We start from the raw sequence: 17,962 nt of genomic DNA on the forward strand, positions 1-17,962 counted from the left end.
GCTCCCTTGAGGTCCCCAACTGGCGCACCGGATCCAGGAACTAAAAACCGATAGATAATTCGGAATTATACATATTATTATGAATATCTTTAGATTTTTGACTGCTGATCAGACAAAACATTAGAAGGTTGATGTCTTCAATCAGTGAGCTACATGTTTGGAGCTCCAGACTTAATGTAGCACTCTTGATAGATTTCTGTAGTAATAAAAAGGAGAAGTGTGTTTGTATGTAAGAGAGAAAAATGAGTAAAAACAAAAACATCTGCATGAGAATATATCTTTTTATTGATCCATTAAATGTTTCATAAATGACAAGGTGCAGCCCTAAAGGGCTTTTGACATGTGATGATAACATTTGACACAATGATTATGATTAGGGCGGCACATATGAATTAAATCATGTCATACATAACAATAGAAGCGTTTGTAAAGCTACATGATGGATTACTGAACTGAAACGTTCTGGTTTCCTGTTTGCACGGGCACAGATGTTTCCTCGCTATAGTAAGTATTTCCACCTATAAGCTGTAGACATGTATAAAGGATTTAATATAAAGCTCATTCATTTCAATGGGCACAGAAGATACACGAGCACTCAATATCTGACAGCAAAACGAATCAAAAGCTTTACGTAGTCAAATGTAATTAATGCAGAACTGCTATTCTGCATGCTGTCTTAACGTTCCTCTGCGGACAAAGGTTGGTATTTGACCTTTGACATCCTGGCCTTGTACAGGACCACGGCACTGATCATGCCAACAGCTGCGAGAAGACATCCAGCGATGAACACCAGGTTCAGATTCAGGTGGAGCGCTGGAGAGACAACAAGCACCATGTTTTACCTTGATCTGGTCCAAAGTGGCTCAAACAAGTGACGTGTGCTGGTAACAGAGAACCTTTCTCTGGTTTCATACCTGAGCTCTCGCTGCTCTCCGCTGATCTCTTTAAACGCAGGGGACCCTGGGAAACGAAGTGCCGGGCACTCTCCACGGCACCCTCTCTCTTTCTGCGGTGATGAGGCCAAGTGGCTGGCGTTGTGGAGCTGATGCATCCCTGAGAGGACCTGGTGTTGGGTTCCCCTGCTGCACACATCAGGACTGTGCAGCTGATGTACACCTGAACGAAACAGAACACGCTGTCATCACACCAGCAGACGGACCGACAGCAGAGCTGTGCTCAGATCCAGTTAAAACCTCCGCTCCACTTTGCATCTCCACGACAGTCAGTGACGTCCACCTCGTCCTCAAGTCCATCTGTGTCAAGCGGTGCCAGTTCATTTCTTAAAACCTCGTCAGCGCTGAGTTTATTAGAGATGCAGTTTTTCTGTCATGATCGTTAGACATCAGATTCACAAAGTGAAGCCACAGGTTGTAACAACCAGTCAAGTTCATAATAACCACATTCAAAAATGAATTTAAAAGGAAATACAATGTTGTTCTATAAAAGGTAAGCTCGGAAACATAGATTGAGTTTCACAAAACATGTCAAAGACTACGTGTTTTTGTTGACAAATTGCTTTTCTTGAATTGCTCGACTAATCTTTATTGAAAACGTCTATTTGATTTAGTATTCTACAAAGTCTGACATTATTATGTTCAAATATGTTTTTGATCAATTATTGATGTGATAAGCGTCTCAGGTGTTTTCAGAGATTTGCTTCTCTCTGATTGGTTGTTACGCCCTGTGGCTTCAGTGCAAACATGTGTTGCTTCACATGGTGTGTTATACCTGATGAAGATCCATGACAGAAACATTGTGCCTCGAATAAAGTTCACATGACTGCACCTGTCCACCAAGTGTGCATTGATTACCACTTAGTACAACTAGTCAGATAAATGAAAGGACGTCATGAACTGGACCTATTCGTTGGAGCATTTAGAGATCTCCCAGAGACATCAACAGTCCTCTGCTCCGTTCTTCACCTGGTCAAACATGCCGATGAACTTGAAGGCCTTCATGCTGAACCTGAATTGTCTCGGGTGGGAGGGGGAATGGATCTGAACGGTCGGGTCCACTTTACACCTAGTCAGAGCAAAACACAACAAAAAGATGAGACATGTTGCCTTTGTTACTCTGTGCCTTACAGTGGATGCTGCTATAGGGGCAGAGGTATTGTTCTATTGGTATTCACACAATAAGAAAAGTACTATAGGTTCTACAAAAGATGGAGTCAGTGAAGCATTGACGTCTACATCCTGACAGGGTGACATTACACAGAAGAGCCTCGAAGCAACAATCAGAGAACTAATCTTTACAAATGCTTTGTTGTGCCCTCTATCGCCACTAGGGGGTGTGTCCATGCCTACCCATTCTCAATGATGGAGTAGGTCTGCTGGGAGTTCTGGTTGTCATATGGTGAAGCCCTGCAGGACTCCACAAACAGCACGGTGTTGTTGACGGAGGAGGTGGCCTCTATCTGCATGTAGATCATGCTCCATATGTCATACACCACCGGGTATGAAGTTGGATCAACCATGGCTTGGTATTGGTCGTTAGAATAGAACTCAAACTGGTAGGTGAACCTGCCGAAGCCCCTGTCCCACATTGAGACGATGGGCCTGTGTACTGTGAAGGCCAGTGTCACGTTTCCACGTTTGGGGTACTGGCAGTAGAACTGTATCTCCAGCAGGTGTTTCCTGGTGATCACGTCAGCTGTGTTGTCAAACGTGGTGATTTCATTCTTGAACCTGAGGTAATCCCCGTCTTCCTGCAGTGAACAAAGGTCATGTATTCAGTCCTCGTACTGCTAGATAAAGGCAACACCAACGACTGAGAGAGAAGAGCAGCCGGTAACAAAAGCCTGCGTTACCTCGAGCTCAGTGCCACAACCGCTGAGGGGGATGTCGGCGAAGACGTAAGTGCTGTTGGAGCGCAGCCTGCAGGCGATGTTGGCGCCGTCGTTGAGCCGCAAATGATCCTCATGGAGTCCATGGAATGAAGACTTCTCAACCTCTACTCTCATCGTGGACTCGGTGCAGATCACATGGGAATTAACTAGAAGAAGAGAGTGTGAGAAAATACACATTATATACCAATGGTGTACTTATTTACAGGGGGCAGTAATGCCAACAAGAACTTCAGCAACGTTCCAGACAAAGACTGTGATGTTTCCATCAAAAAGAAAGTTTCTTTAAGTTCTGCTGGTTTGGTTTCACTGGTATGAACAGTGAACGTGGTATTTTTGTGTCGAGCAAGAATGTTTTGCGTCCAATGACGGCTCTGAATTTTGTCTTGTAGGAAGGTTCAACCAATCACAGCACTTTATAGAAGTGCGCGCCTCGCGGCTTTTTAACCTCTCATGTACGCCAGCCATGCAGACACTATTTGGCTCTTTAACTTAGTATTCAGTATCTGATATATTTGGTGAAAATACACACCATTACAGATGTACTTAAACAACTAAATGTTGAGATTAAAGTAGACTCACCTTGCACCTTCCGAACTTCTACCAGAACACACCTCATCTCGGACTGATAGACGCCGGACCTGAGGAGCATCGGTGAACGCTGATTTAATGCCTGCTACTCTTTCAGTTAGGCCGATATGTCATGTTCAAATTATTACTGGTGATTTTGGCTCCTAATTGATGAATCTCTACCTTGTTGAGAAAAACACCAAACACAGAGAAATGTCACTCACTGTGGAGATGGGGTGGCGTGGTGATTGTGACTGTGATGGTGTGTGGCTTACCCGGTCACCGCTTCAACAGCAAAGCAGATCGGGAAAAACTCCCCCAGGTCATCTTGGATAGGCGTCCACCTGATGACGAACTCCCCATGTGTGTTCCTTTCCTCGGTGATGTTCAGTGGGCCGCTGATGATGATGTCCTGTATTCTGTGTGATAACAAAGCAAAGAAAGCAGAGATTTATTGACTCTTTCCTCTCTGATGTTATCTCACGCGCCTCAAGGCAGCACCGGTCCCGTCGGCTCTCACTCACGTTGCGCGTGATGCTCGTGCTCTGACTCTGATCTCCACTTCTCTGTCGACCTCTGCATGGAGGCGGGCTCCGTTTAAAGGTGTCGGGGGCAAAAGCTCTGGCAAGTAGAGTCCCTCCTGACACGAGGGAGCAGCTGGGTCCACTGGAGTTAAAAGATAGAAGATTCATTTAAGTTACAAAGTGCAATAAGTAAGTTATACTTAAAAACTGACACTTTGCTGCTGTCTGTGGATCACAACTTCAAAGCTGCCGCAGCAAGTGTTGCTGATTTCTATCAAAGACAAATGGCCTGCTGGCTGTAGCTGTTCATGTTGTTCATGAAAAGAGTTTAAAGAGACATGTTTTTACAGGACAGAGACGTTCAATGTGGGAAACTAAATTCACAGGCAATGGTTTAGTGGACAAATAAAATGTTAAAAATCTAAAGCTGGTTTCTGGTCAAACTGTTCTCAGAGACTCCTGACTTGAAGATTTCTAAAATAATGTCTTCTGCCATGTGTAACATCTCATTAAAGTGTTGCAGAGCTGCAACATGAAGCAGGGTTTTTGTGGATTGGCTCATTGAAAATGCTGTCACACAATAAAAATAACTCACCAAGAAATGAGAACTGCAAAGGTAGTTTACTGAGTGAAGGTGTGGTTATTGGTGCTGCTGTGGTTGTTGCTGCTGCTGTGGTTGTTGGTGCTGCTGTGGTTGTTGGTGCTGCTGTGGTTGTTGGTGCTGCTGTGGTGGTTGGTGCTGCTGTGGTTGGTGCTGCTGTGGTTGTTGGTGCTGCTGTGGTTGTTGGTGCTGCTGTGGTTGTTGGTGCTGCTGTGGTTGTTGGTGCTGCTGTGGTTGTTGGTGCTGCTGTGGTTGTTGCTGCTGCTGTGGTTGTTGGTGCTGCTGTGGTTGTTGGTGCTGCTGTGGTTGTTGGTGCTGCTGTGGTTGGTGCTGCTGTGGTTGTTGGTGCTGCTGTGGTGGTTGGTGCTGCTGTGGTTGGTGCTGCTGTGGTTGTTGGTGCTGCTGTGGTTGTTGGTGCTGCTGTGGTTGTTGGTGTTGCTGTGGTTATTGGTGCTGCTGTGGTTGTTGCTGCTGCTGTGGTTGTTGGTGCTGCTGTGGTTGTTGGTGCTGCTGTGGTTGTTGGTGCTGCTGTGGTTGGTGCTGCTGTGGTTGTTGGTGCTGCTGTGGTGGTTGGTGCTGCTGTGGTTGGTGCTGCTGTGGTTGTTGGTGCTGCTGTGGTTGTTGGTGCTGCTGTGGTTGGTGCTACTGTGGTTGTTGGTGCTGCTGTGGTTGTTGGTGCTGCTGTGGTTGTTGGTGCTGCTGTGGTTGTTGGTGCTACTGTGGTTGTTGGTGCTGCTGTGGTTGTTGGTGCTGCTGTGGTTGGTGCTACTGTGGTTGTTGGTGCTGCTGTGGTTGTTGGTGCTGCTGTGGTTGGTGCTACTGTGGTTGTTGGTGCTGCTGTGGTGGTTGGTGCTGCTGTGGTTGGTGCTACTGTGGTTGTTGGTGCTGCTGTGGTTGTTGGTGCTGCTGTGGTTGGTGCTACTGTGGTTGTTGGTGCTGCTGTGGTTGTTGGTGCTGCTGTGGTTGGTGCTACTGTGGTTGTTGGTGCTGCTGTGGTGGTTGGTGCTGCTGTGGTTGGTGCTACTGTGGTTGTTGGTGCTGCTGTGGTTGTTGGTGCTGCTGTGGTTGGTGCTACTGTGGTTGTTGGTGCTGCTGTGGTTGTTGGTGCTGCTGTGGTTGGTGCTACTGTGGTTGTTGGTGCTGCTGTGGTTGTTGGTGCTGCTGTGGTTGGTGCTACTGTGGTTGTTGGTGCTACTGTGGTTGTTGGTGCTACTGTGGTTGTTGGTGCTGCTGTGGTTGTTGGTGCTGCTGTGGTTGGTGCTACTGTGGTTGTTGGTGCTGCTGTGGTGGTTGGTGCTGCTGTGGTTGGTGCTACTGTGGTTGTTGGTGCTGCTGTGGTTGTTGGTGCTGCTGTGGTTGGTGCTACTGTGGTTGTTGGTGCTGCTGTGGTTGTTGGTGCTGCTGTGGTTGTTGGTGCTGCTGTGGTTGGTGCTACTGTGGTTGTTGGTGCTGCTGTGGTTGTTGGTGCTGCTGTGGTTGGTGCTACTGTGGTTGTTGGTGCTGCTGTGGTTGTTGGTGCTGCTGTGGTTGGTGCTACTGTGGTTGTTGGTGCTGCTGTGGTGGTTGGTGCTGCTGTGGTTGGTGCTACTGTGGTTGTTGGTGCTGCTGTGGTTGTTGGTGCTGCTGTGGTTGTTGGTGCTGCTGTGGTTGTTGGTGCTGCTGTGGTTGTTGGTGCTGCTGTGGTTGTTGGTGCTGCTGTGGTTGTTGGTGCTACTGTGGTTGTTGGTGCTGCTGTGGTTGGTGGTAGGGAGCGGACATATCTCTTACTCCTCCCAACCAGTGGGGCCTTGTAGGATCGGGATCCATCAGTGTAGCCCAGAGTGATGTGCTTTTGCGGGAAGTCCTCCACCACCATCTCAAATCCATAAACTATGGGGTGGGCAGTGGATTGATTGTAGTGTAATGTGCAAGAGTCCTGACGATGTGAACATTTTGAAGTTAAGTGAAGCAAAGCATCAGTGAAGTATTGAACAATGTATCATGGCTTTTCAACTAACCTGATCTAAGGTGAAGCCTGAAGGTTGTTCACACTGGCCACACTCTACATTTCTGATATTTCCATATCTGCATCGAACTCTGTCTCCATCAGGATCAAAGGACATCAGCTCGTATGTCCGTGGGCAGTTCTCAGGAACTCTTGAGTGGACACATGAACATGAGTCAGTAACACGAGTCAATAACACGAGTCAATAACACGAGTCAGTAACACAAATCAATAACACGAGTCAGTAACACGAGTCAGTAACACGAGTCAGTAACACGAGTCAGTAACACAAATCAATAACATGAGTCAGTAACACGAGTCAGTAACACGAGTCAGTAACACGAGTCAGTAACACAAATCAATAACACGAGTCAGTAACACGAGTCAGTAACACGAGTCAGCAACACGAGTCAGCAACACGAGTCAGCAACACGAGTCAGCAACACGAGTCAGTAACACGAGTCAGTAATATGAGTCAATAACACGAGTCAGCAACACGAGTCAGCAACACGAGTCAGTAAAATGAGTCAGCAACACGAGTCAGTAACACGAATCAGCAACACAAGTCAGTAACACGAGTCAGCAACACGAGTCAGCAACACGAGTCAGTAAAATGAGTCAGCAACACGAATCAGCAACACGAGTCAGCAACACGAGTCAGTAAAATGAGTCAGCAACACGAGTCAGCAACACGAGTCAGCAACACGAGTCAGCAACACGAGTCAGCAACACGAGTCAGTAAAACGAGTCAGTAATATGAATCAATAACATGCGTCAGTAACATGAGTCAGTAACATGAGTCAGTAACACGAGTCAGTAACAGTCTTCTAGGCCAACAATCAGCTGGATAGCTACACCAATGTAAGAAGTAATAAACCAGTGACATGCTGGTAGAGGTGTAGTACAGTTCATAACATTTTACATACAGAATCACACACTTTAATATTTGTAATTTTACTGTAATTCATAATTAAAATAGAAGAATACAATTTGATTATTTATTTTTGCTGGAATGTCATACAAATGTTAAAGTAAGTGAACATTCTTATTATTGGAAGAAATCATTGAATTACATTTTTTTGCGATTACACTATTTTCCAAATGATTCGGATGTGATATGATTGTGTTGGCAGACAAACTGTAGGATACAGATTGCAGACCATGTTTGGCTTTCAGCCCCTAAATGTATTTGAGGACTGCCACGGTGTCTTTTTTGTTTTTGTAACACTGGGAGGAGGTGAAGTAGGATATTTTCCACAGTTTCTTTAACGAACGGATTGTAGCTTAGCCTAGCTGTTTCATGCTAACGGCAGAGGACTTACCTGAGGAGAGGTAGAATGGCAATGTCTGGTGACCTGTTGGGTTTTCCAGTGTCAGATCTTGATCCCAAATCCACAAAAGTCTGTAGTCTCCAATTAGTTGCCCAGTTGCGCGTTGGGACCCAACAGCAGCTAGCAGCCCTGGTCATCAATCAAAAGACACTCTTGAACTACTGCACCAAACACTGGCTGCTCTTCATGATAAGAACAACAAATACAATATTCAGCATTTATAGGATTCAAGAGAAGAAGAAATAAACTCACCTTAATTCAAAAGGTTTGTCACTCGGGACGATTCTTGTGTCGACTGTTTCAGTTTCAAACCGTTGTCGGTTGGATGGTGGTGAATTGGTGCTGCTGTCAATCCTACCGCGCTCACTGCTGGAGATAGAGCCACAGTTGCCTCCGTAACAACCCCAGTAGTTGGACAACTGATACCTCTCAAAGGTCGCCCTGTGACGAACCTCCACCTGTGGAAAAAGATCCTGGAGTTAAAGACGGTGTCTCCACTGAAGATAAGGACATCCGAATGAATTACATTTCTGTGTATTTACTCTGTAATGATATCCATTTAAAGAAGGGTGTTCATCTGTAATAATCATTTCAACAAATCAACAAATATAGTTAAAGTTCATATCTTAGGTTTTTATTTAAATTCATTAAGAACAATATTATTGCAATATGTCCTCTGATCTTGAGATGAGTAAAGAAAATGTGAATGGAAACCATAATGACAACAATAATGATGGTATGTTCACGTTTAGATTAAGAAAGTCATTGTTCTCATCAAGCTTTTATGATTTTTTCTTCTTCTCTTGGTGAATTAATGATTTTTTAAAAGGTTAAAGGTCATCCCTTTCAGCCACGGGGGGATTCCATAAACGGGACTCGGTTCAACAATGTTAAATGTTTTAGCGTCTTCACCTGAACTTCGTTTTTTGGAGTGAAAAGGCAAAACACAAGAACATAATATGAACTCAGCAAGAATGAAAGCATGGATCAGAAATCAAGCCTGCAAAATCAAGAGTTCAACATATCAACCCATATTATTTTACATCCATCACGCATTCCATTCTTACTCTGAATTTAAATAAAACGTGGAAGTGAAGTTGCTACACAGGAAAAACGGGAGAGTAATTTTTCCGGAGTTACAATTATTTTCCACTGAAGGAGTCATATTTAATCATTTTGGAGTGTAATTACTTCCAGTAGCCAGTAGAGTGTGAGTAAATATTCAGAATAAAATCTATTGGAGTAAAACAGCGTGACCACGCCCACAACGGTTCCTTAAGTTTCGTTTCTGCCGCCATGACACCTCTCGCTACACTGGAATGAGCTGACGTTTTATGGAACGGAAGGGCTGAAGTGAGGAACAGAAGACGGCATTTGAAATAACATGTCAGGTAAGGTCATTCGTTTTGGTTAACTTCATGTGTGTAAGGTACATTGTGTAGCAACATTGCAGCTAACCTAACGTTACTTCACTATTTGCATTGTCAGATATGAGCCGTAGCTTCTGATTGTTCGCGTTAGCAGATGCTAACGGTAGCTTCTAACGTTTTCACATAACTTAGTCACAGTCAAACGTTAGCTTCTAACGCATTAACATCAATTCGCAAAATATTTGGTGGTTTATGGACATATTAACGTCGACACACCTGGATTAAAGTCTCAATAAAGTAGTATTAGCTATCATCAGTAGCCAGCGGACTTCACTGAGCAGGTGCATGTGTGTTTTATTCTGTGTAGAGGGGCTGTCTTTTGCTGCAGTTAGTTGGTGCAACAGGTACATTTTACTGTGAAAATGGCTATGTAGAATTTGCAGTTTGTTGGCGTCAACACGTGTATTTTACTCAGAAAGGAGCTGTTAACGACCGTTTTAAGCTGCATTTGTTGGCGCTAACCTGTGTATTTTACTCTGAAAAGAGCTGTTAAAAACCGTTTTAAACGGACTGTTTCTAGCTGCGTTTGTGGGCGCTAACACGTGTATTTTACTCTGAAAAGAGCTGTTAACGACTGTTTTAAGCAACTGTTTCCGGCTGCGTTTGTTTGCGCTAACACGTGTATTTGACTCTGAAAAGAGCTGTTAACGACTGTTTTAAGCAACTGTTTCCGGCTGCGTTTGTTTGCGCTAACACGTGTATTTGACTCTGAAAAGAGCTGTTAATGACTGTTGGACTGTTTCTAGCTGCGTTTGTTGCCGCCAACACGTGTATTTGACTCTGAAAAGAGCTGTGTTGATGGACTGTGTTTCGCTGCAGTTCATCAGCACCCTGGTCGATGCAACATGTGTGTTATACTTTGAAAAAATGCACTTCACTCTGTTGACTGCTAAAACTAGCTGGGCTTGACATTGGCACGGGCCACTCGCGAAGTGCGGGTAGAATTCCGCAGCATAAGCTGATTGATCTGTTGCACTGTGGCATGCTAGAGACGGCCAAGTCGGAGACAACCAGGTGAAGTAGACATTGTTCAAGATGAGACAACTGGTTACATTTCTGATGATGTGTTCACGCCAAACGCAGTAGATTACATACAAAGTCTATGCACAGCCACTATGAGACTGGAGTGACGCGAATTGGCGATTCAAGCGAATGAACAGGTCCCTTTAGTACAGCGTAATAAAGACGTGCTTAAAATGTCCCTCGTTTTTATAATGAAATAGTTTACCCTTGTGGAGACCTACTATTAGTCCATGCATCATGTCTTTCTAATGTTGGCTTACTGTGGTATTACTAATGTTGGCAGTCAGCTGTTTCTGATAATGAAACTAATTTAATTGTTTTTGTCATGAAGGATGCAAGCTGTAAGAGTGAAGTACAGAGATCGTCAGAAGTACATTTGTTATGAGGGGCAACTAACCTTCAAATCATTTTTGGATTGTGGTGAGTGAAAAATATTGCACACACTAACCTGTGGAACAATACACTTGGGATGTCACTCTATGTTTTGCATACCTGAAAGTCTTTTCCCTGGAATAGCAAAGGTCTGCATGGAACACTGTCAGTTTTGGGATTACAATGTTCAAGTGAAGATGGCCTTCTGATTGCTGTCTGTTATGTTTTTCTGCAAATACACAACCGATTCATCACTAAGCTTGTCCCTTGGTATTTTGTCTTCACAGTTGCCAAGAAATTTGACCTTCCAACCTTGGACTTAAAAGTCTATGATGAATCAAAGACCGAAGTTGATGAGGAGGTGTTTGAGTTTCTACTAAAGAAACAAGACATTGGTGTGCTGGAGATTTGTCTACCCCAAGACCCAAATCTTGAGGGTTAGTTACTTATTAGCTTATAACTTCATATTTATCTGTACGGCTTGGTCAATCTAACATGTTTTGAATATGCAAGACAATTTAATATATCTGAGTTGGGGTTTTTTAAAATCTTATTTAGATATTTTGAAATCATCTCTGCTCACCCTTTCCACAATTTCTGGAACTGTTGTGGGCATGATACAATGTGAAATATTTGCATTCCTCTAATAATGGATGTGTGCACTTATATTGTCTTATAGTCACATTGTTAATCACATTAGTTCAATGTTAATATGATTTCTAGATTCTTTGAGCTCCCCTTCATGCTCCTCCTTTGCAAGCTTCAGTGGAGACAATGAGAGGGACTCGGACGACACCACTATATTGCAGCATAGTCCTGCTACAAGACAAAGAGATGAGGGAAGTCATCTAGCTCAGGTAAGCTCTGCAGTTTCCCTTGCATCCTTTCTGAAGGTTTAAAAAAAATGCCAAGGTTGAATGGTAAATGGCTGAATAACTGAAGTTGTAAAATTGTGGCCATTCTGTTTGATAATACTTGATGTCATTATTGTTTTAAACGTTTCATTGTGTTCATTTTTGTTCTTCCCACTTAGATGATTGAAGACATCCTGAAGAACAAACCTGGAGGAGAGAGGATCATGAATGAGTATGCCCGAACAAAAAGCCTAACGGATGCCAGAAGACGTGATATGGTCAAGATATTGGTCGCACATATGACAAGTGAACATGGGTATGTTGTCATGTTGTTATTATTACATACCTGCACTCCTAATACACATGTGTGTCTTGAATTGACACAGTACAACACCCCTCTTTTAGCAGGTGGAATTTACACATCAATACTTTTGATTGGAGCACATATAGTAAAGTCTGTGTGTTTGTGTGTAGGACAAGTCCTTCAAGGCGCGTTAAAGAGGACTACGCAAGGGGCATCACTACCTTGTACCCATACCTGGCCGATCCTAGGAGCAAGTTAGGCTATGTAAGTACATTAAAACGTCTAACTTATTTACTTTTCACTTGCTTGGAATGTAAATATTTCAACTGCTGTTTTACAGATGGGTAGTGTTTTTATTTCAAATAAAGATCTGTAAACATTACTGCATGGCAACAAGGGCTGTCACTTTTTGAACATTTGTTTGAATGTAATTAACATTCAAACTCTAATGACTCATTTGAATAAAAAATGTACAGTCTATATCCACAGCTGACTGTTTAACGTAGTTTACTTTGTCACCCAACAGAGGGCGCTCTAACGTATTGCGTGTCATTTCATATTTGTTCGAGTGTTATTTTTGGAAAAGGTGACAGCCCTAATGGCCACCATCTCTGCCTTCCCCGTAAGTTGAACTCTGGCGGTGTTAAAGCTCAGTTTACTTTCGCACCGCAAGGGTTAGCCCATTAACAAGACACAACACTAACCGTGTAATACAATAACCTCTGTTTTTCAAAATAACTGTCATTAGAAAGAAAGGCCTCATCACAATACTAGGAAATATGATAGTTTTTGGGGAAAGATTAAACTATTTCAACTTGTTCAATCAAACTGAATAACCCTTTTTACTTTAGGAGCATTATTACAATGCAGAAGATGGGAGTGGGTATCTGGCATGGAGACTGAAATTTGTTCAGAAGGAAGCATCGGAGGGAAAAAAGAAGACCTGCAGTCAGTCACAAACACTAACTGGTATGTGTGAAGTCTAATTCATAATGCATGATGAGGGAATAATCATATAATGTATATATATATATATATATATATATATATATATATATATATATATATATATATATATATATATATATCCTATTTTTCTTCTGGAGACGTAAGTGCCTGCATGGCCATCCTTGCAGAGTTTTCCAAGCCTTATTTCTTATATCTTAGGACATAATATCATATACTAACCCAGTAATTGATAAAAGTGCCACCACTATTACAGGTGGTCCAAAAGCAGAAAGAGACTCATTCAGAGTGGAAAACGGGCTAACCACAGAAAGCCTGTGCTGCGAGGCCATTGCGCTTATGAAGCATACAGCTGATGAAGCAACTGTGAAGGAGAAGATGAAGCAGACCTTTACCTATCGCCAAGACATGGTTCATGACCCAGTGAAGTCCTCTGAACTATTCACAGCGTTTCCAAGATTCCTGGACATGGCAGGACTGGTATGTGAACGTTCTACTGCCACTGTCATGACAATATTATTTCTGTTCTACAATAGCCTGGGTAGGGTTGTAAGATCTGTCATGACCATGGTGCTACACCATAATGTTTACTGTTCTGTTTTGACCAATTCTATCTTGTCTGCAGATTGACCAAGACTTTGGTCTGATGTTTGGGGATGCTGCTACTACAAAGTTCCTGGAGAGATGGCCTACTATCTACAAACAGAAAGTCCTCGAACAAAGCCGTGGCCTCACACAGACAGCCGATCTTCAAGACCTGGTTCAAAATGCTGAATGCACAACAGACGTGGAAAATGGTATGCTAAAAGTTAAGGATCATAGTTATGGAAGAGAGAATAGTTTTTGAATGAAAAATGGATTGACTGTTCGCTTGTAGTAAATGCTTGTTTATGAATTTTTACTTCCAGGATGGGACAGTGACATGTCATCCATTTTGGTTCTTGTCCACCTTCTACCACCATCACCACATGGCCGCAAGAGACCAGGAAAACTCTCAGCCAGACAAGCCAGTGACCGTCTTGTGAAATTCATTAAGGTGAGGTTACAGTTCAATTAAACTGGAAAATCGTCACTGTTCTGTCCCCTTTTCTAAACCTTTCAATCCTCTTTTTAAGATTATGGTCAATTAAGACATTTCCTTAAACTGACTAATTTTATAGCTGACTAATTCATTATTTTTTCTGTCACAGACTGGGATGAGCATCCAGGGGCATCTGGACGGCATCGTGGAAAGCCTTCAACCATACCTGCTAGCTGTGGGGACCCAGAAGAGTCTGATTCACAAATACTTCATTGTGATTGACAAGCATGCAATACCTTGTAAGTCACCAGACACACTTGCCTGTTTTGATGAGCTTTTCAAAGCTCATTTTGTCTTTGGTACTTCGTACAACCAGGATCTGGTAAATGTGTACAACTTCTTGCAAACCACGATCTTTGAAATCGATGTTGATACCACTAAGGTGAATCCAAGGGTTGCAGAGTTGAGGGCTCGGATGCTGCATTGAGTTGATACGAAGATGTTTTGTTTTATTTGCAAAATCCCCCAGGCAAACACCAATTCCCTGACAAAACACTTGAAGTTGATCCACGGACTTTGTTCAGGAAAGACCCTTCGTCTTAAATGTGGTCAGGCTGGTTGTTCACTAGTTTATGGCACTTTTTCTGGGTTTCGAAAGCATCTAAATAAAGCACATGAACCTTGTTCTGATCCTGGTGAAGGCCCATCTACATCTGAAGATTTAGCAGCAAGTAATTTTGATGACTTGCCAGCAAGAAGTTCACCTTCTGACTCAGTCCTTCTCAAAAGGAGTCTTGTAGACAGCTGCGCTGCAACAGTAGCCGAACTTAAAGTGGCAGGCGTAAGTGAAACAACTGTTAACTCTTTGGTAATTTCGATGGAAGAGATTGTTGACGATATCCATAATCAAGCAAAAGAATCTGTGAAGAAGTGTCTATCTTTACAGGAGCCTATCAAAAGCGACATTGAGAGCAAAATTGATCAGTGTTTCGAAAAAATGGAAAATCCCTATGGTGTATTAAATTCTGAGAGTAAAAGAAGGCAGTATTTTACAGAGAAGTGGGGAAGGGTAGACTTAGTTGAATATGTTCTTGGTACAAGATTTGATACCCTACGCAATCGCACCACTGGAACTTATGATCAGGTTGTTGTCACTGATAAATTAGTTTACATCCCTATTTTGAAAACTTTACAATTTATTTATCAACATCCTAACATAAAAGAGATGATGCAGACTTCAAGTTCAGGAGAAAATCTTCATGACTTGTGCGATGGAGATCTTTTCAAGAGTCATGATCTATTTTCAAAACAGAAGCATGCCATTCTGATTCAGCTTTTTTATGATGATTTTGAAACTGCAAATCCTTTAGGCTCAAAACGGGGAATACATAAATTAGGTGCACTCTATTTCACCTTGCGGAATTTTTCTCCCAAGTACAACTCAAATCTGCTTAATATTCATTTGGTCGCTTTATTTCATGCCCAAGATGTTAAAACATATGGCTTTTCTAAAATACTTGATCCACTTATGCAGGATATTAAAATACTTGAGAAGGATGGAATTCGGGTCCCCTTGTATGATCAGCCAGTGTATGGAACTATTGTCCAAGTTACAGGTGACAACCTTGGTCTTCACAGTTTGTTTGGTTTTGTTGAATCATTCAGTGCCAGATATTGTTGCCGCTTCTGTCTTGCTGAGAAAGAAGACTTTCAGACTGAGTTTAATGAAGATTCACCCAAGATAGTTTTGCGAACTCGCGCACTTCATGCGGAACATTGCCAAATGATGGAGACAAATCCCACTCTTCCCTATGTGATGGGCGTTAAACGTTCTTGCATTCTAAATTCCTTGCAATATTTCAATACATGTGAAAACTTCTCTGTCGATATTATGCACGATATCTTGGAGGGAGTGGCACAATATGAAATGAAACTTCTATTACTGCACTTGAAAGATAAGTACACAACATTAAAAGAAATAGACTGTAGAATTAGGAGTTTTAACTATGGCTATATGGAGCAAAACAACAAACCTCCTACAGTTAAGTTAAGGGAGGACTCAAATGACTTGGGGTTGAATGCAATCCAATCCTGGTGTTTACTTCGCAATCTACCACTTATCTTTGGAGACTTGGTTTGTCCAAATGATCAACACTGGTATTTGCTACTGCTTTTGCTTCAAATTGTAAACATTGTATTTTCACCAAAGTTATCAAAGGGTATTACTATTTTTTTGAAACACTTAATCGTGGAACACCACAGGTTGTTCAAGCATTTGTTTCCAAACAAAAGGCTGCTACCAAAACATCATTTTATGGTGCATTACCCTATGTGTATTCTTAAAATTGGACCACTTTTGCATAGTTGGTGCATGCGCTATGAAGCAAAGCATCATTTCTTTAAGAAACAATTAAAAAGCTTCAAAAATATCACTAAAACTTTGGCCAAGAAACACCAAAATCAAATAGCATACAGGTGGCAGACATTTGATCCCAATGAAGTGATAATTGGTCCAGGTAATATGGTAGCTTTAAATGTGCTAGACTGGGGCTATGAGATAGCTGAGACTATTCAGGTACCAATTGACACCAAGGTTTTAAATATTAGATGGGCCAAACACCATGGAAATATGTATCGGACGGGTTTAGTCGTTTGTCTGAAGGTTCATTGTGAGATGCCAGTTTTTCACAAAATCCACCATGTAGTTCTGAAAGATGAGAGGTTATTGTTTGTTACATTTGCCCTGCAAACAGTGTGTCTTGATGAGCATTTTAATGCATATAAAGTTGTGTGCACAAAAGACGGACCTCATGTAGTTGATGTGAAAGAGATTTTCTGTTATAAAGCATTTGATGTACAAATGTCATACAGGTGTGATGATGCAAGTTTGTTTATTGTGCCATACTGTTTCCTATGATGTCATAGTGAAAAGGCCAAAGTGTTCCAAAGGTCCAAAATGTATTCTGTAAAATATGTATGGATACATTGCACATTTGTAATACAAAATAATAAATTGTGCTTTGGTAAATACTGATATCTGATTTATTTAACTTGTTGGGTTTAATGATAACCTTCCAGAGTAAGTTCTCTCAGGTTTTAATCATAATTTAGTTCTCTATGGAGTGTAATTTAGTTCTATATGGAGTGGAATATAGTTCTATATGGAGTGGAATATAGTTCTATATGGAGTGGAATGTAGTTCTATATGGAGTGGAATATAGTTCTATATGGAGTGGAATGTAGTTCTATATGGAGTGGAATGTAGTTCTATGTGGAGTGGAATGTAGTTCTATATGGAGTGGAATGTAGTTCTATGTGGAGTGGAATGTAGTTCTATGTGGAGTGGAATAGTTCTAAGTTGAGTAAAATGGCAGTAGAGTTGTTTTCATTTTATGCTACATAGAGTAAATTATCATCATCTAGAGTTAAATACAAACACTGAATAGAGTAAAAAATACTCTGAATCATTAACTCTGAGGCAAGAGTAGATTTTACTCTATATAGACTGGGACCAAATGTTGTATTTTATTGAGTAAAATTTTATTCAATTTGAGTAAAATTTACTCCGACAAATTTACTGTGTATAAATACACGTTTTTTCCCCCTTGAGGAGCTGATAAATATCTAAATATCTTGTAAGCAACATCCGGGCGAATTTAACTGTTTCAGAAAGGAAGATCGTTTTTAATAAAGTCCTGACGAAGTAATCATAATAAGTAATAATAACACATGTTATGTAAATATTTTAGATGTACTCAGAAATGCTTTACAAGATCAAGATGTACAAAAATGCATTGAGTTAATATTCTCTAAACAGAGTATTCAAACCCATTTAAAATAACAACAGCATTGATAATAAAGAGATTAAATAAGCGTTCCCAGAATATGACAAATCCCAGAGGAAACATATTCACACATCATCTGTAACGCACGTTGCACATCATATGTAAAAAGCTGCATCTCTCACCCGAAATGATCCGTCAGGGTTTCTGTCTTTGAAGCTGAATGTCATGGATCCCCCCATGAAATGAGCCGCAGAGGCCAGTGAGACCAGGAGCAGCTGAAGCAGGAGCACTGAAGCCATGATGCCCTCAACTCACTGTGTCTGGAGGTTCTCTACCTCACATCCACCTGCAG

At 41.9% G+C, this 17,962-nt stretch overlaps 2 protein-coding genes across 2 annotated transcripts; one reads left to right on the forward strand and one right to left on the reverse strand.

Moving 5' to 3' along the window:
* Positions 1-322: 322 nt before the first annotated feature.
* LOC306794041 (ZP domain-containing protein-like) lies at positions 323-6,395 on the reverse strand (the record flags this gene model as incomplete). Its single annotated transcript, XM_079291903.1, has 9 exons — positions 323-813; positions 915-1,116; positions 1,923-2,022; positions 2,307-2,707; positions 2,810-2,994; positions 3,428-3,486; positions 3,691-3,834; positions 3,940-4,081; positions 6,308-6,395. The coding sequence occupies 9 exons, from the start codon at positions 6,393-6,395 to the stop codon at positions 677-679; spliced, it is 1,458 nt and encodes a 485-aa protein (XP_079148029.1). The 3' UTR covers positions 323-676.
* Positions 6,396-8,988: 2,593 nt separating this feature from the next.
* On the forward strand, positions 8,989-17,329 carry LOC306787714 (uncharacterized protein). The gene is made up of 11 exons (XM_079282957.1): positions 8,989-9,246; positions 10,640-10,728; positions 10,968-11,117; positions 11,404-11,537; positions 11,714-11,850; positions 12,009-12,102; positions 12,690-12,807; positions 13,061-13,284; positions 13,430-13,601; positions 13,713-13,840; positions 13,995-17,329. Exons 2-11 carry the CDS (start codon positions 10,641-10,643, stop codon positions 14,310-14,312), a joined length of 1,563 nt encoding a protein of 520 aa, XP_079139083.1. The 5' UTR covers positions 8,989-9,246; position 10,640; the 3' UTR covers positions 14,313-17,329.
* Positions 17,330-17,962: the final 633 nt, after the last annotated feature.

Source organism: Melanostigma gelatinosum (assembly GCF_949748355.1).
Source record: "Melanostigma gelatinosum genome assembly, chromosome: 2".
Taxonomy (NCBI): Eukaryota; Metazoa; Chordata; class Actinopteri; order Perciformes; family Zoarcidae; genus Melanostigma; species Melanostigma gelatinosum.

Coding starts and splice junctions, on each gene's coding strand:
- LOC306787714 (XM_079282957.1), top strand. CDS start 10,641: ATGCAAGCTGTAAGAGTGAAGTACAGAGATCGTCAGAAGTACATTTGT. Junction 13,285..13,429: donor TCCTGGACATGGCAGGACTG/GTATGTGAACGT, acceptor TCTTGTCTGCAG/ATTGACCAAGACTTTGGTCT. Junction 13,841..13,994: donor GTCTTGTGAAATTCATTAAG/GTGAGGTTACAG, acceptor TTTCTGTCACAG/ACTGGGATGAGCATCCAGGG.